Genomic DNA, 27,733 nt, shown 5'->3' with positions numbered 1-27,733 from the left:
AATTAGAGATAAGAAACAAAGGAAACTCCAGTTTAACCTGAGAACAGATTTTACCTACAACATGTCTACCATTTGACAAGGCCTTAGGAAACAAACATGGGTAACTATGTTAGCCAAACTTTATTGTAGCTTTATAGCTGTTTTGAGTTCTTTAAAATATTAAATTTGCAACAGATATTTGTTAATGAAACAAAATGAAACATATTAACAAAGACCTCCAATGTTGTTTGAGGAGTATTCGCTCTTTTCAAAACCACTGTTTTCATGAGAAGCTTATTATCAAAATAAGCCTAAACCAAGTAGAAAATGCAACAAAAATGGATCTTGCATTTTTTGTTCAACACATTCTTAAACATGCAAATGTCAGAAAACCTGAGTCAATAAATGTATTGAGTGAAACCATCAGCAGTCTCAGGGGGGTACATAATCCCTGTCTGAGTTTGGTTTCCAGGCACACCATTGTTGGAAAACATAGGTGTGCTGCTATATGCGCCATGATGTTGATACTGTTGGAAGGGGTGGTGACCTGAACCCAACAGTATGTCCAAATACCTTTTCTCTTATTCTCTTGCTAGTTTCATCTCCTCGTGAATGCCTTCCAAGAGGTGTTTTGTTGGTCATTCTCAATTACAGATCTTATTAAATCTACAGTTGATGCAATTTGGTCTGATTTATGTTTTCTACCTTTCTTCTTAACTGGTACAAACATGTTCTTCTCAGGAGGCTCCTTTGTACTACCTTCGACAGTACTACAATCACTGCTCCCATTCTCAATGATTTCTTTGGCACTACTCTCATTGGCTGAAGGTTCACGAGCTTGCTCAGGCTGACATGAATCACGTGACTTTACTGTAGGGTAGAGTACGTCGAACCACTTCCCATATCCTTTCTCGTCAGTCAGCCTCTTCACTCCAGTTGCTGTCTTCACGGTAAGACAGATCCTCTTGCATGTGGTTACACACCATTTAAGCTTGGTTCTCATCTACTCTACTGTGAATGGGAATGAATCTTCATATTTTTCGTTCAGTTTATTTAGCACAGACTGATAAGCCTCAGTGTTGTATGCTTTCTTGGTGTTCGTGAAAACCAGCTTCCCAAGAAGGTTCTCTGGGTCTCCAACCACGTTGCTTTTCTGCCACGCTTCTTCACTTTTACCGCGGTTTCCTCGGGGCTCTCGCAATGACCATCTTTAGGCTGCTTTCTGCGTTTTTTGTTGGGGACTTGTGGCTTCTTTTCCTCGCTGTCACTGCTTAAATCTGAATCTTGATCATTCTGTTTTGATAGCGAAGATGTTTCATCTACCAAATTTACCAAGATAGATGCTTCTGGGCTCCGAGGAGTGGATGTTCGTGTATAATTTCTTGCACAAGGAAGACAGTACCCAACTCGCTTCCCCGGCTCCCATCCCTCCGCGTCTTCATCCAGTTCAGCCACAGAACATTCCAAACGAACACATACAGGTCTGTCACATGAAATACAACTGTATTTCGATTTAGCCTCGCATGACCAACAAGTCTGACTCAACGTTTTTCGGAAAAGGGCTCCAGCAGTCGCCATGTTTTCTATTTTCGCGGGAACTCTTCTCCCCTTACGCATGCCATGCAGGTGAAAACTGTGAGCGTGGGCTCAAAATTAACCGGTGGAATATATTGTGTCGTCGAAAAATAATGTATGCATTTACTTCGATGCGACTGAAAAGCGACGTATAAAACTGACTCGCATTTCAGACGTTTTATCCGTCTGGGGCATACGGATAAAACGTCTAGGACGAATTTAATTCGCCAGACGAATTTAATTCGTTTTAGACGTCGCTTTACCGTCGAAGAAAATTGCTAGAATTAAATTCGTGTGAATTAAATTCGTCTCCAATGCGACGTATAAACAGGGCCTAAGAATCAAAGGTGAAGCGTTGATACTTTTTTTTTACCAAGAGACTTTCTTCAATAGCTTTTTTTCTAGTGATTGATAATTCAAAGCACGAACATCTATCGCCAGGGTTTCGCTAATTCAACTGCCAATCAACCGGAGTTTCACCGGTTCAATTTACTTGACAGTCAAAAACATTTAAAGTTGATTCTTCTCGTGCCCATACAAATCGATTTCCACTTTAGCTTACAACAGCCATCGGATTGGCCAGCAATTTATAAAGTTTACTAACGAAAAGATCTAACTACATAACAACCACCTGCTGGATAAACAAGGGTTTTTAATTTCTGTATCAGATACAACGAATTTAGACGTAACAAAAATTGGTAGTAATGACCCTGATTATCAGAAAAATCATTGTTGTGTAACATTATGAAAATAAAGCATGCAAATACGAGAAATTTCGGCTGTTTCCCACTAATTTGTTAACACATAGAAAGGCTTTCATCCAAGGGAGATCTGCATTTTGAGTTTGTGGATAGGACCGATTCTAAGGCTCTGGCTGTCAACTATTACCAAACCACGATCATTTGGCATTTCACTCCTGTACGAAGATAGGAAGATTTTTTTGTACAACATGTCAACATCAAACGCAAACAGAATTGTTTTGTACCAGGTCTGTATAGTTTACTGAGTTTGTGATATGATTTTCTGTATTAAAATTGTCGCTAGACTTTGAAACACACACGGATTTATCTATTTTGATTTACAGGAGACACCTTGAAACGGCCATCCTCGACGAGAGCCATTTATTTTTTTTTTTTATTACTTCTTTACAAATAATTATGCGAGGTATGTTTATCCGTCACCAGGTTCACGCTAATTTACATGCCAATCATAAGAGTTCAGCAGTTTGAATTTACATGACAGTCCACATTTTTAGAAGATTCTTCTCGAAACTATACTAGTGAATTTGCACTTAAAAGATACACGAAGAAAAAAACCAAAATTGCCACAAATACGTACAGACGTACTAACTGCATACGTGTTGGGAAAATAAGAATTTTCATATAATCAATTTAACCGTACTTAGACTCGGCAGTAGTTGTTTCCGTGTGCAAATATGGAAATAGAATTGATCAGCTGTAAAAGCATGCAAATTAGAATAATTCCAGCTGGTGACACTGATTAATTAACGACTAGTCGAACGTATTTCTCTACAAATGGTGCATGCTGCTTTCAGTTCACTTTTCTTTTTTTGAACCAATTTAAGTGAAAACTATAATCCAGCGATCCCTTGGGGGGCCCTCTGTTTAACTGTCGTCAAGTAACTGGCTCTCTTATTAATTGATTGGCTACAACTGATCAGCCTGCAGTGTTTTTCTTTATGAGCAAGAGCATCTACGATTTAACTCACTGGATATCAGTGAAAGACGATCAGCGAAACATAAGCCGATTCTAAGGCCAGGCGCCGACAGTTAACTATTACCGACCAGCATTCCTGTAGAATTAAACCCTTGGAGTGAAATAGTAGGATTTTCTTACCACGAAAATGTCAACATCAAACAGAAATAAAACGACGGAGCAAAACCTGACAGATTCATGCTGGGAAATTTTACAAGAGGGTTTACAACTGCAATTGACAATACTGTTGGTTTTGAACATTTTCCTCGCCATTGTGACCATCCTGGGGAATACGCTGATTCTTGTTGCCCTACATCACGAGTCTTCCCTTTATCCGCCATCCAAACTCTTGCTCCGTGGTTTGGCCGCGAGTGATCTATGCGTTGGACTGATCTTCCAGCCTATTTGTGGTGCCTTTTGGATATCAATTTTAGTAAAAAACTGGACTTTGTGTCGATATTCTAAAGTGCTACGTTTTATCCTGGGTTACCTCCTAGGATCTGTGTCTTTGCTGACGTTAACTGCAATCAGCGTTGATAGACTACTCGCCTTGTTGTTAAAGTTGAGATACAGACATGTTGTCACTTTAAAGCGAACATCTTTGATTCTTGTTCTCATTTGGGTGCTTTCCACATTCGCTGCAGTCATCTCACGATGGAACGGCCGTATCACAACATGGTATGGCTACATTGGAATATCACTGTGTTTAGTGTTGTCATCTTTTTCGTACTCAACGATTTTCTGGAGACTCCGCCAACATCAAACTCAACCACAAGTGCAGACAAATGAGACAAGTCCACTGAACATCACGCGATATAAAAGGGTAGTCGCGAGTGCACTGTGGCTGCAATTGGCATTAATAACTTGTTACCTACCATACCAAATTACTGATATTATATACAATCTGAACGATCTCACACCATCAGTTTTTCTCGCTGCTCAATACAGTATCATTTTAATCTACTTGAATTCAGCATTAAATCCCATTTTTTATTGCTGGAAGATCGCTGAAGTGAGACAAGCATTGAAGGACACATTAAGGAAATTGTGCTACTAAATCAAAATGTCATTTATTAGGAAAGATAGTTCTGCTATCTTACGCATCAATTTAAAGCGGCAATTGTTTTTATCGCTCGGGGGAAACTACGAAGAAAGGAAGGACGCGGAATGGTTATGAGCCTTTATTTATTAATATGTCAGTCGAGCATTCCACACTGAAGTGGCACAATGCACAGAAATGGATTCCTTGAGGCTGCTCTAGGGTCTTTTAAACACGAAGGCGCGCTATATAAGGAAGTCTTCCCTGGGAAGACCTAGGCTCATTTGTCACTCCCCGTTGACGTGTGCGGGTCAAATTCAAATGCTGGTAGACGAACAAAAGGAGCTAATGAGATATCTATTGTTTACTTCCACCTACTTCGATCTCAAATTTACCGCCACAAATAAAGACAGTTTTCCATTGGAGAAAGGAAATAGAAATCTCAAAAATTCTTGTATCGTGATGAAGACATAAAACAATTTTGAGGAATGCGCCCGCTGTTCACTGCTTTGGAGTAGCTGTAGCTCAAGCTGACTTGACTCTAAGAGTTCTACATCACACGACGGTTGATTGACAAATGGTCCAGTGGGACATAAGGCTCTTTTTATAGCGCGCCTTCGTGTTTAACACCTGCCGTGACCGAGGAACTAAACGAACTAGAACTGCAGGGACACAGAACGAACCTAACAACGCCGAGAGATGGATGACGATCAAATAAGAGTCAGTTGAACTGCCGAAGCCTATCATCTTTGATTATATTAGGGTCTCCGCTGCAACTTGTAGCTTTTAGGTTTGAGGACTTTCAGAAGGATGAGTACAATAGGTGCTTAAAATTTTGGCCACACCCATTAGAGATCAGGGTCACAGATTGTCGGACGAAGAATGGCTGCTGAGAATCTCGTTATAATAGGCAGAGACGGTGAAAAATAATTACCTCCTTATGGCGAACACCATAAGCGAACCGCTTTTACAACTACTGCTTGCTTCCTTTACCTTATCCTATGATATTAGGAAGATATTAAGACTATTTTCGTTCATGCAGGATTTAAAATTATCATGCAAATCGAGAAAGTTCATCACACGGTTACTTCATCATTTAACTTGTCATCTCTCCTAGATTCATAGTTTTGATTCAAGAATCACTCGGGAAAGACAGAGCTGAATAACGTATACGCATGCGCCAGGTTTTCCCGCGGAAACACGGATTTTGAGTCGTTCGCATGGTTGATTTCCTATTCTGTTGCTCCGAGGCGTCGTTTTCCTTGCCGCTTTTCTTTTACAGAACAACCTCCAAAAATTTGGTACACCCCCTAAAAATTTTCAAAAATTAATTTTCTCCTTTCAACCTTTGGAAATAGGAAAGTGCCTTCGACGAAAACAGAGTTCCTCGGTTTTAAAGGTCAGCCCTTATTATTTTCCGCTAATTTCGCTAAATTTTAGACCTAGGACACTTGAGCCCGCGTAGTTGACCGCATACCCGCTGACGTAGCATTTCATTATTCAGCTCTGTCCTCGGGAAAAGGGTTTTGTTGATGCTTTAGTTATTTTAATTCAAGTTTACCGTTCTCTGGTTCTTTATTAGACCGTATGGCGTTTTTGCACTCTAAAATCAAATTGCCACTGAATTGATAATTCTGCGGTCAGTAGGACGGCTATATTGCAAATGAGTTACTCAAAATTTTCATACCATGAATGTCCAAAGCTATTGCCATGGGTGGAAGAAAGAAAACCATGCAGATAAACGAAGTTTCTGATAACAAGAAGACCGTAAAAGCGAACTGAAATAAAAAATTGGTCTAATATAAATAAATGTGTTGATCGAACATGCTGGGCAGATGTCATTTCATTCCACTGAATTTTCGCTTCATCTGCAGTTAAATGATTTCTTTTATCCTTCAATTGGCGATAATTGTTCCGTCTGCGTCTCCCCTTCATCAGTCTTTCAAGGCTTTTATTTACTGAATACTTGCGGTAAATAATTAATGAAACATTTGTCATTCGATTGTGACAACTAGAGTTATCGAAGGATACTGGTGAACAACGCGTGAACAAATATCTGTAAAGTCATTGCATCGAAATGTCAACATCACACTACACTGAAGTGACACGGCAGAAATTAAACGATTCGTGCTCGGCAGACTTAACAGGAGATTTCTACCTGTAGTTAACCTTTCTTTCCGTTTCAATTTACTTTCTTTACTTTTCAATTACTTTCGTCTCAGTTGGAGCATCCTGGGGGACGTACCGATTCTTCAGTGTTAAGTTGCAGTTCCAAACGAATCTTCCCATGAATCCACTGTCCAAACTCTTGCTTCTCTGTCTGGTTAAACCTGAGCCATGCGTCGATCCTATCTCTTGCCGTCTCTGTGTTCCAGTTGGGGTCTCTATTGCACTCCAAAACAGGAGTTTTTGTTGTTAGTCGAGCATCTTACGCTTTATTATTGTTCATTTATAAGGTTCCGTATCTTTTTGACGCTAAAAACAATTACCGCAGAAAGGCTCCTCGCCCTTTAGTTAGGGCTGCGATATAGAAAAGTCCTGACATTCGTGCAAACATCCGTGACTGAAACGAACATCTTTGACTCGTGTTATCGTTTGGATACAATTTTCAGTCGCTGCAATGATCTCAAAATGGAGTGATCTTATTACAACATGGTACAACTACATCGGTATACCATTGTGTTTAGTGATCTCAACTTTTTGTTAGTCGAAGATTTTCAGAAGGCTCCGCTAACATACTCGACCACATATACGGGCTATAAGAGGGCAGTCTCTAGTTTCCTGTGGCTGCAGATGACAGTAGTAGCTGGCTGTCTTCCATAAGAATTTACAAATATTATCTCATCTGAACGATCTCATGCCCTCAGTTTTTCTTACTGTTAAACATAATTTCTGTTTTGACCCGACACCTTTGTGTTATTCCAAAATAATGATTTTAAGCCAAAAGCATTGCCAAACCCGCATGGCCGGTGGAATTCAATTAAATTTCCAGATCCCGGCAGTAAGGATCGAGAAACCCTGTTTGTAAAGGAAAGTATACTCTAACAACCATACGATTTTAGGGCATTTAAACGCAATTTTAGCCCAGGGGGGGGGGGGGGTTAGAATTTGAACGAACCGATCTTTACAAGTTCAATTACTCAGGGCCTACCAGGGGAGAAGGGGGGGGGGGGAGTTGAAGCTTTGAATTAATCAACGCGTGTTAACTAGGATTCTGAAGCATGAAGTGATTCCAAGTTTTGGGCTATTTTTTTCTTTTTGGCGAGTTTACTTTACGTATTCGATACGTCAGGTTTCCGAGGCTTTACAAACAAACATTTGCATCCAATAACTTGCTTCGTTCTTTACTTTAGTAAGCCTTTCAGCCTCAGTAATCTTTATGTGTGGACAGGAGAGGCTCTCGGATGCAACAAGATATTGGATTCAATAATATACTGATAGTAGGAAGGAAAGTGAGAAACAGCTGGGCAAAGTAAATTATTTAGTAATGAATCTTGAAATAGGAATGACTGCCCAAAAATTTTAACTTTACTGTAATTATAATTAATCAATTCTAGTGAAGTACAACCTGATTAAGAGTTTAAAATGTCTACCAACTTCATGACGTACTTTTAAATTTTCCTCACAAATTGTCCAATACCTAATGCTACATACCTAATACCACATACCAAGAGAAATTATGATATCACATCAATATTTATTAACAATTACGTTTTCACTTATATAGGCTGCATTTCAAATACTAGCACAAACATCTTTAATTTTATTCTAATATTGAGCAAACAGGAGGCGTTTTTCGTCAATAAGAGTCAATCGATCAAAAGCGGTAAAATCATTAATTTTTAGCTATTCACTGATGTTATTATATATGTGATACACTCTTTATCCACCCACGTACATGAGTGACATTGGTATAAACACCCAGGTTGTTCTCCCATCCACAACCGTAACCCCAGCTAACGATTCCCTCCAGTTTCCAAATGTGATTTTTGTGTTCGCAAACATATGGTCAACCACTATCACCAACACAAGCATCTTTTCCGCCCTCCAGATGTCCTCCACACAGCATACTTTCGTGGACGTCTCCTGGGTAGATCTTTTGGCAGGTAGAATAGGGCACGATGGGAATGGTCACCTGACAAAAAGATTTTAAAAAGAAGGAAAGAAAAGAAAACTCGCATCTTTAGGTCAACGACAAACCGCAGTTAAAAATGTGTGACTGAGTCTTGCAAGGCTGTTTTTCGAGACTTTGCTGGTTCGTCTGAAAAGGAAAGTTATATTGCATTCGAAAATCCGTGTTTATCTCTAAAATTTTTAATACATTTTAAAAGTAATACATCTTCAACCTTGAATGGTGCGTTTACCTGCATGAGAAAGTCTGGATGCGTACCAGAATGACCCAAGCGACCCCAACCGGTCACCGTGCAATCTGTTCCAGGTTTGTCATCCTTGTCAGGCAAGCAAATTGGGCGGACTGCGCTGTTTAACTGGGCGGGTCGGTCCAGCAGGAGCAAGGCCACATCATTTGCGAACATAACGGGATCGTTGTACTTCGGGTGTCGATAAATCCGTCGCACCCGTAAGTCCTGCACCCATTTATTTATCTTGGTTCGGTGGTGAATACCAGCTCTAAATGACAAATAATTATGGTAGCTAATTTTTTTCATATCATCCTCTACCAAGAAAAATTGATAGCTTTCTTTCACCATTCTCATGTATGAAAGTGAAAAGTTGCAAATATTAATGATTTCGATTGCGAAACCACAACGATTGTAAACGATAACGCGTGTATTTCAGCCCGTCATTTTTGATGCGTCAACCATGAATCCTCTTAAAGCAGTGAAGTTCAAAGTTTCACCAACTTGGCAAAGCGATAAACGTCTTTTCGTTTGCACTTCAAGAATAATAATTTTTTATGAGCGAAAAAAAGGATTGGATCGAACGAATGTTGTTTATTACTTGTCACAGCATTCGACATAGAATTTGTCTTACCTAACTATAACATCTCCTTCTCTCAAATAGTCCAAACAGTGGCTCGCGGTGGCAACCCAAAATTGATCTAATAATGTTCCCCCGCAGAAAGGCTCATGGTTAGGAGTCATAAGCATGACCTGCCAAGGCCACGAATGAGGTGCAGCTTGGTAGCCTCCCACTATACGAGAGCGCGTGCGAATACCGCATCCATCTTCAAACGAAAAGTACATTTATCTTTAACATGTTAGATGTATTATCTCAAATATTATTATAAGTGGGTTAAAACTATTTTCGTCGCCAAAGCCTCCCATCGTTCAGCTCCATTTTTCCTTAAATTTTAGTTGGAAAATATAACTTTGAACCTTTGTTTTGAACTATTGCTGGCCGCGGACACGAATTAATGTGGTAACTGCAGAAAGTCAGAGCCAATTAGAGACGAGAAAAATACTACAATTTTTTTTCTTAATAATTTTAACTTAAAAAACACAATTACTACATACACTACTTACAAAGCAGGCCTCATTACAGTACTCTACCTATAGAACGATTCTTACTTCACTTATAAGACGAGTTACTTGCGCTGGCAATACAAAACTGATTACATTCTTAGCAGAAAATACAATAACTAGCTGAACATACACAGGTAAGATGAAGTTATCGTTTAGAAATGTGTTATAATAACACCAACTACTATTATCCGTTACAGTCTTGGGATCCAGGCGAGTTTTGGGGCTTGATGCGATCGCGCACTTGTTATCTAAGACGGTGTACAAAACCATTGACACACTCCGCAATTGTTTCCGCCGTTCGCTGCGAATTTGATCATTACCGATATCGGACATGCCAAGTATCGGCGGTTTTATACACTAATCGCCCCAGTCGTCTAGGGTTTGAAGCAACGACACCCAAAATATCCATACGCCTTCTACGCCCGAAAAAGAGACCAACAGAAAAGAACATACGGGGAAAAGATTCCGAAAAGGCGATGGATTCGAAAGTTTACGCATGATCAGACATCGATCTTGGCTAAGGTACTATAATTTGAGTCAAAGGAGAAATCTTTCTAATAAGATTCAGCTCGTTTCCCTCTGTAGGATTTCCTAAGATTTGGTGGAGCATTTACATATTTGTGCTCTTACTGTTGCCCTTAAGGAAACATTTTACAAGAACAAATCTACGATAGAGGCAGAAAGAAACAGGTTGCAAAGAGCGGAGAAACTACCTTCGTGGGCCTCTCGAGAACGAAAACATTTTTTTTAATGTTAACTACACGATGAGGACAACAAAAACGATAGTCTCCGACAGAACACATCAAAAATTCTTTATGAAAACGTAACGCTGGTGTGAACTCGCTTGGCTTGGATTATCTATAGTCTCTATAATATATACTCTGCTTTGAGTACTCTGAAGTTCGTCAATTGAGTTTGTTCCTTTACGATCTGTTCAAGTCCGGCACTACGGCAATTTGAATGGACGTGAAGATATTCTATTTAAAGTGTATGAGAGCTTACCTGCTATAAAGACTACACAGACCATGATGGTAAGAAAAAGTCTTAGAAGCTTAAGAAGGAAGAAACCAACCTTCGAAAAAGCTCTACCACAGTTTTTACCACTGCGACGAACCATCGTGATGAATTTGAAAGGCGTGGAACCAATTCATATGTCGAACATTTAAACAAGCTTACATGAAGCAGTACCTACCACTTACCCGCCCAAAAAATTACGGTGAGGGAGGTAGATCGTACCAATGTGGCATTTCTTCATTTTTGATCGCAACCGAAAGGTTGTAAAGGAGCTACTCTAAGCTTACGCGCACCGAATCTTTCTTATTATTACCACATGACGAGCTTTGTTCACATTAAAAGTAATATCGCTGTCAAAGAACGGAAGCAAAAATCAAAAAATTAGAGAATATTAGCATATACAAAAATACACATTGGCAGTGCCCGGCGGTCAAACAATTTCAGTTCACAGAATTTCCACTGAAAAATTCTCTCAGAATTTTTGAGAGTATCAGATGTTCTTTAAGAATATCGAGTGACTCCAAATGGAATCGTAAGTCCACAAGTCCGCAAGAAATAATGCATCTATTTGTACTCAATTTGAAAGTTTGATGCTTCTTCCAATTAATTCATATCAACATATTGCGTTGACACAGCACACCTGCACTGAATATTTTTCGTTTATGATAATATTCTTTCCCGCGTGTGATTTATCTAAACGTATCACTTGACTGACTATTTCCCTGCAAAAACTGGGGGTTACCAATTTTCAAACGTTACGTCCACTACCGTGATACGTCTTCGTTTGAAATTTAATTCAAGGTGAGAGAGAGCGTTTTGTTGTTGTTACAGAAGAAGGGGAATATTTGTTTGTTTATAAAGCCGTTCCAGAGAACATCCAAAAGAAAATATCCCATGCAGCAAACAGTAAGCTGTTCGTAAACATTTTTTGTATGCGTTGCAAAATATTTGAAGGATAATGAACACAATAGCCTCGATATGACGCGAAAATATGCTCGTATATTTGTCCTTGGAATTAATCTGTTCCTCGAAGCTCACAGCTTCCCTCGAACTTCTTTTGGAAAACTGTTTGCGTCTCGGGACAGATACCGTCCGCGGAAAAACATATTCACCAAGATATTTGTTGATTGGAGATAGAGACCATTCCATTTTTCTTGAAAAAGATGCTCAGTGCATTCATTGGACTGAGGAGTAAGACCAAAAACAGTTGGGGTGTTCCGTTCATTATTGTCTGAGAAAACTCAGAACCACTGTATTTTGTAACAAGATAGGAAAGTAAATCAATCGATGTAGAACCTTCAGGATTCAAGACAAGAGCAAACCCGACAGAAGGAGAAGAGTGGAATATTGGAAGTTTCAATAAATACCTCTTTCTGGAGTAACAAAAAAAGAAAAACTTGTCAACTTCACTGCGAGTGGTTTGCCCTCTGGTGGTTTTGTATGGGAAAATTTACTAAATAAAATTTTTACTAAATTTAATTAACAAGATGGAGATGATTATCATGAAGGTTTTAACTCATATTGTCATAATATTTTCATTTACAAAGAAGTAAATTTGACAGAAGGACAAATAAAGGCACACCACGCATTCGTCATAAAAAGTGGCTTGCCGGGGTTGCGTCATGGTAGCTTAAAGTGTAAGGGGTTCGCTCCTTTTATTATTTTATGTTAATTTGATTCGTGTAATCAAAAAGTCCATATTTTGAATTTACATTGAAGCAGTCTCATTCTTGTGTCTCCATTTAATAATTTCACCAGTAGGGTACTAGTTTTAGTCGAAGATCACGTTCATAGTCGTCACAGCCCCGTGGAGACTAAGATAGACGTAAAGACAAGCGAAGTGTTTTGGTGAAAAATTTGCATGCCGGTGAATGGCCATGTCCAACACAATGTTTGAGCCTCTCCGACACGGCCAGCAAACAGGGATCACTACGTAAGGGAAGAGTTCAATTCATTTCAGACGGGATTGTTGTTGTTTTTCGGAAGCAAGGATCAAAATTACATCATGTGACCAAATATTTCTCAGCTAAAGTTACCAATTTTCAAAAGTTACGTCCACTACGATAAGTCTTCGTTTGAAATTTAATTCAAGATGAGAGATCGTTTTGTAGTTGTCAGAAGAAGGGAATTATGTGTTTGTTCATAAAGCCGTTTCAGAGAACACTCAAAAGAAAATAGTAAGCTGTTCGTAAACATTTTTTCGCGCGCTTTGTCTGCGTTATTGACCAAGCGTGGGGTCAAGATGGCTGCGTATTAGCCGAGTTCCTTTTCTTTTTTTTTTGCGTTTTAATGGACTTCGACTTCGTCTCGGTCCATAAAAACAGGCAGAAGACTAGGTGATCGATTCCGAGAACACCTTCGAGACGTGGAAAGGAATGACAAGGACACATCGAAACCAGTCGCTAAGCATTCTAATTTACCTAATCATTCTAAGCAACATATGGCAATCTGCGGTCTTTCCTTACACTTAGGTAGCACGGAAAACCGTAAAAATCTTGAACAAAACCTCATCTTTCAAACCGGCAGTCTAAATCCCACAGGGATCAACGAACGCTTTTCATTCCACTAATTTATTCTTGTTTTTCTCGTTGCCATGTTCCCACCATTTTCTGCCTTTAAAAGCACACACAACCCACAATTCCTCTATTCGCTCCGACGAAGGGCTAACGCTCGAAACGTCAGCTTTTGTAATTGTTACAGTGGCCAATTTACCATTTCAACTTTGTTGATATATCCAAATTATATAATAATAGAAGTCGATACTAAACACAGTAGCGTCTATTTAGCACGAAAATATGCTCTTATATTTGTCCTTGGGCCTTATCTGTTTCGCGAAGCTCACAGTTTTCAGAGAGCGAAGCCCTCGGAAAACTGTTTGCATCTCAGAATGGATACTGTGCGCGGTCAAATATCAGTGCATATTTTCGCATATTTTCAATACAATAAGACAATAGAGGCTATTGTCTCATTGTATTGCTGGCCTGATATTCATGACCAGCTAACTTAGCAGCCTCGCGCTATGTAAATTTACCTCATTTGAAAACGTCACGAGGACGGAAATGTTTTCAGACTTTGTTAGCGAGCGAGCGAGGAAGTTTCGTTTTTAAAACCTGATTTTCGGTGACCTTTTTCAGTGATTTAGTTTGTCACGTAGACTTTTTCCTCAGCACAAATATAAATCGCAATTATTCTTAATTGCTTGGTTTATTGAATATGTTGACCTCACACTTAACCGAGATGTGACTAATCGCAAGAATATTGACGATATTTGCAGTGCTTATAACGCAAATTTTTGTCGCGTGAAGATCGCACTGTTTAAGCTAAAAATAGCTGGAAACGCACGTGACATTGGGTTAAGGATGCCATCAAGGCAGTAAAGGATCGCCGTCTCAACAAGAGGATATCATCTGAATTAAGCTCTTGACTAATACAAATTCCACGTTTCTTTAAAAGCAGTTTTTCCCATTTCCATTTATCGAACAAAAATATATAAAAAGCAAATGTTCTGTTCTTTGATTTGACTGATTTGGCTGTGTTGAAGGATCTTGAAGGAAATCTATTCCCGCCAAACTGGAATCTCGCGCTTTTTTTCGACAAGGCACACACCCCCACCTCTCTTTAACCATATTTGGTAATCATCTCCATAAAAAGCTTATTTGAAACAAAAGTACACCATATTAGGAAATCAAAACAAGTCTTTCCAGTCATGCTGCTTTACAACGTATCTACAAGTACGAGTTCATGTTAGGTAGGAGTAACAAACTCACACCTTGCGAATCTCTCTCATTAACACTGCGACGTAGAGAAAAGGTTACAGCGATACAGAACTTGAAGAACACTGAAATCGCCATGGTTGATAGTGTGTACCGTACACGTTCCTTGGGAATCGGTGTCTCTGGCATTCCAGATCAGTACGCCGATGGTAAAGCCGCGAAAGTTTGGCAGCACTACATCGGCGGACACAAGAAACGAACAGAATCCTACCGAGAATTCTTCTGTAATCTCTTGAATGACAACGGTGTCAAACACATCCTAGATGTCGCTTGTGGAACAGGGTAAGAAAAACGGCTTTTAGTTACTACTCAAAATAGACAATGGACACGTCACGAAATCGAAAATCCATTAAAAGAAATGTTAGCTTCGATAATTTTGTGCTCTTGAAAATGCAACGTTTTTACATTTTAAGTTAGCGTTTATAAATCACCAAATAGTACCCAACAGGGATCTGTTGGGATAAAACGTTTGCAAATTTGTTTTGATGCTGTCTTCGAAATTTACCTCGTGGATTATTGTAGATTATGTCACTCATTATCATATGACCTGTCACTCTCTCATTGAGAAGCCGGTTCGCCAAGATTTTGTCAGGTTTTTTTCTTGTCTTGGAATAGTTCGGACGTGACTAACTCTTTGTTTTGAAGTACACATTCACAAGGCAATCACATGCTACGCTAATTTTAAAGATCGTATTCCTCTTTCCACAACTGAAGTTTATTGTACTCATATACTCAGGGTCAGATAAATATGCTAGCATGTTGATGAGAGCATCGAGCATAAGGCCGGATAAAACAAAAGAAAATGCAAATTCCCTGATGTTACAATTTAATAATAGATCAATTCTGTCGCCTAAGTGCTGTCAACGATGAGCCTGCTTTTCTTTCATGAGCTTTGGGAATTTGATCAAGTAAAATGTTGTGCTCTGAACCTCAGTAAGGCTGTTATTCTTAGCAAGTTTTGCCTGTTGGTGGTATGAATTGGGGGAGAGGGAGTTACAAAGCTTTCACATTTTCTGAATAAATTTTTCCTCTATTAGTCAGCTTCTTTTAAATCTTCCATTGGTGTTAATATTTATTTACAGATAAGACACCTCACACACACACATACTTGAGGTCATGCTTCTACAAACCTGGGGAACTTCAAGATGCATGCATGCGCTCAATTGTCATTTGTCAGTTAAAGGTTGCCCTTCCTTCACCTTTCAAGCTGTAGAACTTGATAAAAAAGGAAGGATTCCACAAAGTTGAGGTAATGTTACTTGAGTGATTCTGACCAATTCTGTCCTTGTGCACTGAAATCAAAATTTACTTCCTGTTTGTGTGAGTGTTGGAGGGAAGATGGGGGGGGGGAGGGTAGGATCACTTTACATTTAAGGAGACCGTGCACTGCAAAATCCCTACTGGCTAGGATTGTAAAAGTCAAGAGCAAGTAATGTTGGTGGCAATCAGATTGTTTGAAGAGGAGTGACACCCTAATTCTAAACAAGCTGTTAGTCAGTTAATCATTCCCCTTAGATTGTTCAAATGGTATCTGAAGATAAAGCAATTGGAATTCTTACTTAACATAATCTTTCTGATCTCTGTGAACACACTCATGGAAGTACAAAATTCTTTAGAACTCAAAGACTGAAAATTTCGTCTGCTTTGAACTTTTAGCAAAAATTTGCTGAACCAAACAAGTATATTCAATGACCATCTTTCATTTCCAAGGATCAATAACTGCTAATAACATTATCACAATTAAATTACTATATCAGAGTAATACATCTGTGTGCATGTTACATTGAGAGGTCCACTGGGAAATCATTATTTTTCTTGCATGAAGTAATGTACCAGAGTATCTTTATTTCTCGCAGAGTGGACTCCATTATGCTGCTGGAAAACAATTTTAGAGTAACAAGCACAGATGCCAGTGACAAAATGTTAAAACAGGCGTGGAAGATACGGTGGCAACGTCGAAAGGAACAAGCCTTTGACAAGTGGGGTAGGGAGTAACCAATGACCAAAAAGATAAACAAGCATTTGTGTGGCAAATCATTGTAACTTTTACTATTCAAAATTTTTTGTCATTTAATTTCAGAAATTGAGGAAGGCAACTGGCTTTCTTTAAAAGATGCTAACATTGATGTCCCTCCACAAGGGTTTGATGCAGTCATTTGTCTTGGAAATTCGTTTGCTCACTTGCCAGATTTCCAAGGTGACTTAACCAATCAGAAGTTGGCAATTCAGAACTTCAAAGACATGTTAAAGCCTGGTGGAGTCTTGTTTATCGATCACCGCAATTATGATGCTATTCTTGATACTGGCAAAGCCCCTCAGCGAAATTTGTACTACAATGTAAGCTAATTCATGCGAAATGTAAAGTAGGTTTTGTTTTGGTGTATCCTTAGCCAATGAGGCCACATCTTTAACCCATTAACTCCTGGAAGTGATTAACATGTAACTTCTCCATATAAAGTCCAAATATTCTTTAGCAAACAGGTAATTAGAATACTCAAAGTTATTAGGTTGAAGTTATCCTGATCTAACAACAACTTCTTGTAACCAATATACATGGAATTATGTGACAGCCAGAGGGGAGAATTGACAATCAGAGTCAGAGGGTTGACCCAGATAACTTGAGCCATTGAAGGCTTACATAATACCATGCCATATTGAGCATCCAATAAAGCCTTTTCAGACTCCTAGATCTGAAGAGAAAACTACATGTAACTCTCCCATTTTAACAAAAACATTTTTGATTTATCCACACAGTATTTCCCTAAATTCATGATTTACTTTGAGAATGTGTTAAAATTGAGGGGAATGTCAATACAGATCATTCCAGGGAGTAAAGTGAATAATGGTGCCATTTGAGTCAACCTTTAATTAAGCAATTCAGCTCAAAGCCAATCACTTCTCTTCAGAGTGACTGTATCGAGAGCATCAAGACATCAGTCCTCTATGTGGATGGCAGAGAGAGCATGATAACATTGGATTACACTGTTGACCCTTCAAAGGCTTCAGATGATTTCACTGAGGAGGGAGAAGAACCAGCAGCAAAAAAGAGGAAATCAACTGAGGGAGACATCAGGTATCTCAACACACATTTGATTTTGAGTCATTTGTTTCATCAAGTGGAAATACAGTGGTGATAAAATTGGAAGGGGTCTATGATTTAATGTATCACCCCACTGGCTTTTTGGGGGAGGCTATTGAGGTTTTAAAGGCTCAACAAATCATATTTTATTTCAAGTATGGTCTCACGATGACTTGGGCCAATAGATCATCAGGGAGCAGGGTTGGCATAGTGGTGAGAGCACTCGCCTTCCATCAATGTCCTGGGTTCGATTCCCAGACCCTGCATCATAAGTGGATTGAGTTTGTTGGTTCTCTACTCTGCTCCGAGAGGTTTTTCTCTGGGTTTCCCCTCTCCTCAAAAACCATCATTTGAATTTATACACGACCCCACAAGCTGTTCAGCTTTAACCATTATCGTGTCCAAATAAAGGTGTTATTATTATTAGATGGCCAGGCTTTAACCCTTTTCCATTAAATGTCCTAGACTTTGCTAAATAACTAGAGCAAAAACTCAGGAGTCTGGGTGTTTAATTGCACAATCCCGTCCAGGTATCTGTCACACTGAATTATCATTCCATTAAGATGTCATTCAAGCTTTACTTGAAATTCAACTGGGATATTTCTGACCTACAAAATTTAGTTGAAGACTGGTTAAATGAAGTGGGTTTAAATAGTCTTTTTCTCTTCACACAAAAGAATTTTGGAATTTGCATTCTTGTCATTCAGTAAGCATCTAACTCAATTTTTCATTATTTTTGTTAACTACAGCAAGTTCCGTCTTTCTTACTGCCCTCTACGCCTGAGAACCTTTACTAATCTCCTGAAAGGCATATTTGGTGAAGCTGCAAGGCATGAAGTTTTTGGTGACTTTGAACCTCTGGGACAAGTTGAATGCCCAGCATATTATGTCCACATGATTTGGAAACAGACCAGTGAAGATGTGAATGGTGTGGAAGAACACTGAGCACTAGGCATTTTTGTCACATCAAAGATAACCAAATTTAATAGTAGATCTGAATTAATTGTACACTGTATTTAGTAATACTGTCCATGTCCTGTGTCACTCTCTATCCAGAGGAAGTGTACAGGCACATGGAATGTTTTAAAATTTTTTCTTGTAAAGTGTACACTGCAGTTAAATGTATAGTCATTGCTTCAGTTGTGAAATTGATAAGCAGCATATGGATATGGCATGGCAAACAATAGTGTGTGTAATTTTAGTTTTTTTCCTAATCCTTGTGTGAAGTGGCTTAGTATTATTACTTAGATAATTATGGTTCAAGTTGCTAGTTCTTTTGGCAGGTGTACACGCCTCACTTGGATTTGTGTAGCCAGTTAAAACACCTCTGTGATATTTGTACATAGTGGGACAAAGTGACATAATTGATTTTCTCAAAGTAAAAAGTTTTAACAAGTGGTCATACTGGCCTTACATCTACATCAGCCATAACTTGGTTGGCACACAAACATTAAACAAAGTATATTACAAGGAAATCTTATGTTTATATTTTTTGATTTAATTATCCTCAAACTTGCTGTAATAAAAATGCTGGAATGTGTTGGTGGAACTCTCCTTGATGTACATTAAATTTTGCTCTAGTTATGTTAATAAACGAAAAAGGCACTGGAACACCCAACTGAGGCAAAACTAAAAGCATTATATTTTCAACATTTCTCAAATACATACTGAACACAGTAAGCTGCTTTACAACAGAAAGGACCTTAAATTGCTCACTAAACATTATTTATGAAGTAGTACAAGTCCTCATTGGAAGACAAAGCTATGTACATGTATCATTGTAGACTTGGGTCCTCTATTGTGTGGCAGTTTGGTGAGGATGTCCATATGCAGCCCCGTACTGCTGATACCACTGACTATAGCTGTATGCATTCTGAACAAATGAGGAAACAAGTGTTTAATGTTGACCCCTGGATCATAGAGGGTTTTTCTTTTTAGTTATCTGTTCAGGGGGACACAGTGTACACTGATATGTTTCTGAGGGCAGCTAAGGTTTTGGAAGTAAGGGCTTTTGCATTGAAGTTAAAACCACAAAGGGTAGGACATGAGGTAGTCAAGTATAGAGCACTTGTCATCACCTAGAGCTAAAAGCAATGCTACTTGTTTTAAAATGAAATTAAATAATCTTTGCAAAATGTATATCAAACAGTATAAGAAATCAAAATCTATGATCCAAAATAGACTGTCAGTACATCTGCTTCATATCTGCTCATAACAAGAACAGATTTCCTTATAACAGAATGATACAATTAAATGTACTATTGGCAACAGGGAACGAGCAAACAATCATTGATCAGACATGTCTACTAGCAAAGTTGCCAGGAGTTCACGTTCAAGGGAATGACACCTTACCGGCTGTGCTGCTGAATAGGCTGCCCACTGGTTCTGTAAAGGTGTGGAATAGTTATAGGCAGACGCTGCAGCAGCAGAGTAAGCAGATGCTGATGGATATGATGTATCATATGTTTCTGCTCCTGTCAGTGCAGTGCTTGTGGCATGTTGATTACTGTCCACTATTCCATCTTCTGTTTTAGATACTTTGGATTTGATGTCTGAACTAGTGGAAAGGGAAAAATACCTTTTAACATAATTTTGAAGTGCAATACAGTTAATCACTTTTGAGCTAGATAAAATATTGATGAATTCAATGAATTTTTATGCAACAACTTTTTATCATAGGGAAGATACTTATAGCAGGTAGCATACAATTCCCTTGCAAGTAATGGCAAAGAAATAAAATTCTGCAAAGTGCATTTTTTGTTGGCAACAGGGAACGAGTGAAGGGTCATGGAGTTGACACATCCACTAGCTAAAGGTTGCCCCACTCCTCCGCTACCAAGTTAGTTTTCATCATCTTGCAGCATGCACCATTATATTTCAGTGACAGTTCTTGTTTTGAAGAGATTTTCACCAACTCCCTATTGTGACATCTAACTTGGCAATTGTAAAAATGCATCTGATAATTTGATTTCTTCTTTTCTTCTTACCTATCTCCCTCTTGTGACCTTTTACTTCCAGTCAATGGGATCAAAGCTGATTTTCCTTTATATAGTCTTGTATGATTTTCCTGCGCAGCCATTATTTTGGTTATGTCAGCACTGAAATCTTCAAGATATTCAACTAGTCTCTGAGAAAAACCTTGTTTAACTTCTGTGTCCAGCTCACTGTCTTTTACCATATCAAAGACTTCTAAAACCTTTCCTTCTTTTATTGGAAATGAACTAAGCTCCATGTCCAAAAGCTGAAGGTATAACCTCTTATTGTCCTAGAGAAGGAAAAAAAATACATCGTTCAACAATAAAAATGCAACAGATCAATGATTTGACTCAAAGAAATACACTTTTCTAATACCATTCTGAAAATTTCAGTGTCCTTAGTGCCAAACAAAACTTAAAAATTGAAATGAAAAACCTAGCTTAAGGATCAAGAGAAGAAATAACTGGTACGACTTAATTTTTCTCTACTTTTTTCATCCTTCTTGAAATGATACATTAAATATTTATAAATACCTTATCTTTTTCCAGAGCAATTTTCAACACCTCCCTTGCTTTTTCCACATTACCCATGACCTAGTGAGAGAAAAAAAGATTATACTCAGGGAGAGCAAACACAAGAACAAAGACAGGCAACATTAACTGAAGAAAGAATGAAGTTCAATTCTGGCAACATCAAGAGTCAGTCCTAAAATCAAATCTACTTTGCACGATATAAGATTAACTTAAATTTTATAGGAGATGTTAACTTTTTTAAATTCATATTTGTCATTAGATTCTGAGCCACTCAAGCCAACTTATCACCCGAAAACCATTACGACGGACAACTTAGAAAAGTGTCTCAAATTTTTCAACCCATGATCTGCCTAGAATTTCCCAACCCATGATCTGCCTAGAATTTCCGTTCTAGATGCTATACAAATCAATATATTGCATCCAAAAAATTTCCTTAAGAAACAATTCCCTTCAACTGACAAGTTTGTCTATTCTTGTAACATTTCATATTGCAAGAAAGAGTTACATGTTAGTACCCTTTGGGAGTAAGAGCATTAAAGAGATGCCTCATAAATGCAAGTTTGGCTATTCAAAAAAATTTTCCTTACCTTTGCTAAAAATCTCGAGTATCTAATGGCAAAGAATGTGGCTAACTCCTGCTCACTAGTCTCATTCATAGTCTCTTCATACAGAGCACAAGTAGCTTCAAAGTTACCCCTTCGTCTTTCCAGATTTACCCTCTTTAGTTTGACCATTATTATACCAGGAACACCCTTGTCTAACTCAGCCAAAATCTCTGATGCCTTTGCAGCATTTCCTGATAAAAACAAGTGATAAATAAATACCAATAACCCCTTTGTCTATAAGAGTTTCAAATCTGACAGCAGTTATACCTGGGACATAATCTTACAAACAATGACATCAGAATATCACAATTGCCAAAAAATTACTTACAAACCTTCTAATCTACCTTGTATAATTTTAATCCACAATATATGGATTTAAAGATAAATAAGAAACTGAATTGTTAAAGATATCTGATTTGTGTGCTGTGTAAAGCACATGCATACTAAAAGAACATGAAGTTTAAAATTTTGGAACTAGAAGTTGAGCAAATTTGATCATAACATGTGAAGTCTTCAGTTATTTTTACATTATTTCTTCAAGGTTCAAGGTACTCATCCTCTCCATGTAGAGAGAGAAGAATTCCTACTTGACACCTTAACATGATATTATACATGTAGACCGTTATTGTATTAGCTCCAAGTGCAAAAACATTGAGTCACCTTGCTGTTCTTCAAAAGCAGCCCATGCTAGGTGAATGGAAGGTTTCCTTGGAAGGTGTATTGTACATGCTCTCTCATATACATGGCGGCATGCTTCCATATCATGCCCTTCCATGTAACTTGCAAATCTTTGCCAAAAGTCCTCGTACAATGCACATGCAATAACACAGCGTTCAAAGAGAATCACAACCCTTCTATGATCACCACTGCCGATTTCAAAATCCAGATATTCTCTCCAATTCTTTAACTGGACACGTTCGAGTGGTTTCACATGGAAGTACGGTCTCTTTATGGCCTCCTCAAATGTCCAGCGCTTTCTCACTTCTTCTCCTAATGCGGCAAAAACTTGTTGCCGTGCTGCAATAACCTTTTCTCTGATTGCAATAGTTTCAGCATCATCCTGAGTGAAGAGAATGTGCGAAATAAGCATCAATACAACACAAGGCCAACTAAACATATACCTTCTTTTCTCTTGACAGCTTTTTGTAACAGCAGTTGTTACCACTGATTCTATACTTATTCTATCATCACCAGAAGTGGCTATCTAAAGCACACAATTTGGAAGTTGTAGGAAACCATACCTGGGAAGTGACAGAACTTTCTGCCCCAGGAACAGTAAGGTCCTCAGTTCCAGGAGCTACTTCATCGGCATCAGCATCTCCATCAACACCTTCAGAAATCAATTAAAAATAAACTATGATATGCAATTGACAATAACTCATAATGAAAGTATCAAAGAAGTAGGAGAAACAAGTATAACTATAGACAAATCCTTAAAAATAATAATTATCTTCTCTCAGACATCACTGCTTTAGGAATATTCAACCTATCCTAAACATAACAAAACAAAGTCAATAGCAAACCAAAAGAAAACTAAAACTGAACACATTCTGATGTCTCTTTCCTTATCAATTTCAATGCCAGCAAATGCTTCACCACTATAATAAATTTGAAAGCAAGTATCGAGGGGCATAACACAATAAAAATAGACATATAAAATTCTGCAGACTCAACATGCACTGCCCATACCTGGTGGATTAGCCGAGGAAGAAGTTACACTTATAAGAGGTTCCACCTCTGCTGACGATAGACCAGGAGGAGCAGCTGCAACTTCTGCCCTCAGCTTAAGAAGTTCCTCAGTACACAATACAGCAGCAATAGGGTTAGAGTTTATATGCTGTTTAAACCTGAAGAAAAGGATAAAAATAAGAACGAATTTTGAAGTATTTTTACTTTTCATTATTGTTTTTCTCAACCCTTTCACTTTCTAGAACTGCTTTGCAATTTTCTCCAAGTTGCTTCACATCTCCTTAGTTATAAGCTGGGAGAATTTAAGATGAAATTGATACAACAACTAATGACCACAGCCAAACTTGGTGGAAGTGAACAAGTCTTAAGTGGAGTGGATTTAAAAGAACCATGAAGTTCAACTTGGTATGCTTTTTGACATCATGGCAGCACATGTATTAATTACTTTTTCAAAATACCAAACTACTAACTTTTCAAAGTTCTGGCTATAATTCTGTGTAGGAACATTGAAGACTCTGTCATACAAAGCTGTTACTCTTTGCAGTTGCCCTTGATTTTTCTCCCACTCAATATAAGCATCCCAAAGTTTGTCTGCACGAAACTCTTCTCCAGCTGATGACACGGCTCTCTCAAATAAACTACAAAAATCAACCAAAGGAAGAAGGGGAAAATAACTTAGTAAAAGATTAGTCTGACAAAAAGGCATTGGCTGACTTCTCTATGCAAAATGGACTTAAAACAGGACTGAATGGATTGAAGCATTAAAATACCTTGTCCATCAGTATAGTACCCAATACCAATTGACCCGCAAGAAGCCAGCGTGGGTTGCGATGCCCACTCAAAACTGTTTATCAACACCAACCTAACTGTTACTAATAAGAAATACATGGCACAACAAATCATCGGGGTTAGATGAACTGCCAAAAATTGAAACAAATCAGAAATTCAAAAACAGAACTCTCAAAGTTTGAAACACACACTCATCAACAGTGGTCAGATTATCCCCAATGGAAAGGTTAATGCCCTCCTCAAGCCTTGGCTGATCAGTTTTCCTGGAGAACAGACAGCAATGTCAGTACTCAGGTTCATTATGAACACTGAAGTTACCTTCGCATGACCTCTGGGCCATCAATCTGACCTTTGGTAGTTTGAGAAGCAAAGTTGAGGTAATGTACCCACAAATCCACACTGAGAGGAATGGATGAAATGGCACCCTCAAATACCTAAAGTAAATAAAAACAGAATGTAAAAGTGTGCTCAAGATTCTTGTTTTTGAGGATTTCACAGCCTAATTTACTGATAACTAGCTTTGTCATGTCCTGGGGTCTGTTTCTCAAAAGTCCCAGTAACGTAATGGACCCATCAAGTCATGTTTTAAAATCAAAATTAAGAGAAAAGAAAGCAGGTTCTGGTACCCAAACCAGGGCTTTTTGTTTCTTTAGTTGATAGTTTTACTCTATCATTTTCAAAATTTTGAAATCCCCATCTTGAATGAAAACAGAACAACTGTACAGGCCCATTAAGTTACAGTGACTTTGGAGAAGTGGGCCCCTAGTGAGAATCAACACAAATCAATTGGCTATTTCAGGGAATTCCCTGAAACATTGAGCCTCCTGGTTGGCTCAATGGATAAAGTGCGGGAGGTCGGGGATTTGAGCCCCGGCCGGACCTACACTCAAGGTCTTAGAATAATTGAGAAGAATATGCTACCTTTCTATAACATCAAGTAATGGTTAGATATTCTAGTCTTCTCGGATAGGGACGAATAAATGGAGGTCCCATCTCCTGCAGGGTTAAGGGCAGGAGACGTTAATTTCCCACGCACAAGATTACTGTGTGATGGATGTCCTTCCCTGGGATAGGATGGCTGGGTAACAGGACCCCCGTTGATACCAGTGTTTCCCTATACTGAAGGAGCTATCCTGTATAAATATAGATGTCCACTCCATCAAAATTATTTGAGGTCAAGAAAAACCTTGGAGACTGGACATACAGTAACTTAGCCTGAATAGATTTTCTGTCCATTAGAACAACACTGTGGTTGAATTTGTCACACATCTTTCTGAGTTATTTTTTTCTTGTTTATTTTCCTGCACAGGAAAAACCAAACAGAATTTCTGATTCTGGCCCTTTACCACCAGAATAATAATTGAGACTGTCTCTGCCGAAGGAGCGTCAGTAAGCATTATCACAGCAGGTCACTGTTTAGTCTTGTTGTGCAACATGGGAGAGAGAATGTTGCGTGACAAGTCCAAATTTGGGTCGTGAAGGAGACTGCAAGAAGCGTGGCACCAATGCAGAAAATATCTGTTACCTAGTTTCCCATTTCAACCCACATATCCAAAAAATTAACTCCTGCATGCCTATGGTTATAACTGGCATATCTGGATTCCTGACACATGGCCACTGATGAATAACAAACTTGCAGCAGCCAGAGGAAATGAAACCCTTAAAGTGCACCTAGACCCAAAATTTTTTTGCGCTTAACGAAATAAGCGTATTTTTTGGAGTATTTCTGTGCAAAAATTTTTTTATTTGCTCAAGTCTTCAATTGTCTGTGCCTAGTCAAAATACGGAAAATCGGCCGCCATCTTGCCCCACGGCCGAGTTTAAAGAGGAATGGCTCTAGCGGGTAATGCGACGTCAAATTGAGAACACGAAAGTCTGCATTTCACACATTTTTGATTGTTTGGGAAGGTTGTAGTCAATTTTGTCCGAAAATATGCCGACTAAGTGTGTTGTAGGAGGATGTAGCAACGTGCGAAATTTGCAAGAGGGTATCACGCTTCATACATTCCTCATACAACACACCTGGTCGGCATATTTCGGACAATATCGACCACAACCTTCCCAAACAAGTGAAAATGTGTGAAAAGCAGACTTTCATGTTCTCGATTTGACGTCACATTATCCGCTAGAGCCATTCCTCTTTAAACTCGGTCGTGGGGCAAGATGGCGGCCGATTTTCCGTATTTTGACTGGGCACAGAAAATTTAAGATTTAATCAAATTAAAAAATTCTTGCACAGAAATACTCCAAAAAATAAGCTTATTTCGTTAAGCGAAAAAAAAATTTTTGGGTTTAGGTGCACTTTAAAGCAGACTCGTACTGATGTTGATTTGCAAGATTTCAAAAAAAACAGAAGTAAATCCTTTCAACACATCTGTTAGCTGCAACTTCCAGCTGTTAAATTTCCAACTCCATAGAGCAAATTTCACTTGGTTTTTTTCCATGTCACTTACACACAACATACCTCTCTAGCTCTGTCATTGTTTCCATTTTTCCTTTCCATATCTGCATATTTCTTCCAGTACCCATAACAGTAAGGGTAACGTTTAAAAAAGGCATCAAATGCTTGCCTTGCAGAGGACAGTTTGTTCTACACCCAAGTACAAACGAAAAAAAAAAACTAAATTAGCACAAATCAAATTCAAAAAGGTTGTGAAAGCAAAGTGCAGGCTGAAAAAGCAACAAGAAATATAAACCTCCTCAAACTGTGGGTTCTACAAACGGTGACTTGCACGGTTTTTTCCAAGTAAAGGCTAGAATTATCCTAAACAAAGAGAATCATCGACCAACTTTTAATTAATGATAACATTCAGAGCAAATGAAGTTCAGCTTACAAAGACTTCTATATGAAAGTGTTCAACGAACGATGGATATTTTCAGTACATACCTCTTGTTCGACAAACTGTAAGAGATACGTCCAGCTTGTAAAATCCGCGGGGTTTTCCTTCACGGCCTTCCAATACTTCAATTCTTGTTCATTCACAACCTCTCCTTCGACCACTGGGGCGTTTGTAGAATTTTCATCACCAGTAGAACCATTCTCCTTCGTTTCAGTCATGTTTGCATCATTATCACCCTCTGCCGTATTTTCACCATTATTCTTTGCCCCTGTATTTCAATTCCATTAAAGAAAATAAGTGAGCTGGGCTCATTGAAAAAGCATGTTGTAAGTAACATTTACTCTACCACCTTTCTGTCACCATTCTCAAACGTAAGTTGTCACCTAACGAATGAATAAGAATAATGCCTCACAATGAAAGAGAACTTAAGACACCCACCATCAGGATGAAAATGATATTCGCTGGATTCAACCTCGTTACCTGTCAAACCATCCCCGACAGCCGCCATGTTAACTAGGTTTAGTTGAACCAACAGAGCGGAAGAAACTGGTCACTAAAGAATGAAACAAACGTTTCCCGAAGCTTTCCGAAGAGAGCCGAAGACACAACGGAGCGCATTTTTCGAATAGTTTGCGTACCGATG

General features: G+C 38.6%; 4 protein-coding genes across 5 annotated transcripts; 2 read left to right on the top strand and 2 right to left on the bottom strand.

Annotated features, from left to right (window-relative positions):
- The first annotated feature begins 1,070 nt into the window (after positions 1-1,070).
- Positions 1,071-6,118, top strand: LOC111338239 (adenosine receptor A3-like). Its single transcript, XM_088724604.1, has 2 exons — positions 1,071-2,542; positions 2,639-6,118. The coding sequence occupies exon 2, from the start codon at positions 3,419-3,421 to the stop codon at positions 4,325-4,327; it is 909 nt and encodes a 302-aa protein (XP_088580730.1). The 5' UTR covers positions 1,071-2,542; positions 2,639-3,418; the 3' UTR covers positions 4,328-6,118.
- Positions 6,119-7,815: 1,697 nt separating this feature from the next.
- LOC111338252 (trypsin-2) lies at positions 7,816-10,960 on the bottom strand. The gene is made up of 4 exons (XM_022944692.2): positions 10,795-10,960; positions 9,302-9,494; positions 8,674-8,938; positions 7,816-8,444 (listed from the first exon to the last, which is right to left on the bottom strand). Exons 1-4 carry the CDS (start codon positions 10,907-10,909, stop codon positions 8,319-8,321), a joined length of 699 nt encoding a protein of 232 aa, XP_022800427.2. The 5' UTR covers positions 10,910-10,960; the 3' UTR covers positions 7,816-8,318.
- A 3,553-nt stretch (positions 10,961-14,513) lies between these two features.
- On the top strand, positions 14,514-19,198 carry LOC111338256 (glycine N-methyltransferase). Its single transcript, XM_022944699.2, has 5 exons — positions 14,514-14,861; positions 16,436-16,563; positions 16,660-16,916; positions 17,486-17,652; positions 18,408-19,198. The coding sequence occupies exons 1-5, from the start codon at positions 14,548-14,550 to the stop codon at positions 18,601-18,603; spliced, it is 1,062 nt and encodes a 353-aa protein (XP_022800434.1). The 5' UTR covers positions 14,514-14,547; the 3' UTR covers positions 18,604-19,198.
- Positions 19,199-19,277: 79 nt separating this feature from the next.
- On the bottom strand, positions 19,278-27,649 carry LOC111338255 (pre-mRNA-processing factor 39). Of its 2 annotated transcripts, XM_022944696.2 has the most exons (13): positions 27,529-27,649; positions 27,138-27,358; positions 26,715-26,840; positions 24,569-24,684; positions 23,932-24,099; positions 23,462-23,619; positions 23,014-23,102; positions 22,433-22,832; positions 21,755-21,963; positions 21,168-21,227; positions 20,646-20,923; positions 20,011-20,215; positions 19,278-19,531 (listed from the first exon to the last, which is right to left on the bottom strand). In XM_022944696.2, exons 1-13 carry the CDS (start codon positions 27,596-27,598, stop codon positions 19,454-19,456), a joined length of 2,178 nt encoding a protein of 725 aa, XP_022800431.2. In that variant the 5' UTR covers positions 27,599-27,649; the 3' UTR covers positions 19,278-19,453. The 2 variants fall into 2 exon arrangements, with proteins under 2 accessions (XP_022800431.2, XP_022800433.2); XM_022944698.2 differs by lacking the exons at positions 27,138-27,358; positions 27,529-27,649 and adding an exon at positions 26,947-27,076.
- Positions 27,650-27,733: the final 84 nt, after the last annotated feature.

This window comes from Stylophora pistillata, chromosome 6, assembly GCF_964205215.1.
Source record: "Stylophora pistillata chromosome 6, jaStyPist1.2, whole genome shotgun sequence".
NCBI classification, from domain to species: Eukaryota; Metazoa; Cnidaria; class Anthozoa; order Scleractinia; family Pocilloporidae; genus Stylophora; species Stylophora pistillata.
This window is presented reverse-complemented; position numbering and strand designations above follow the sequence as displayed.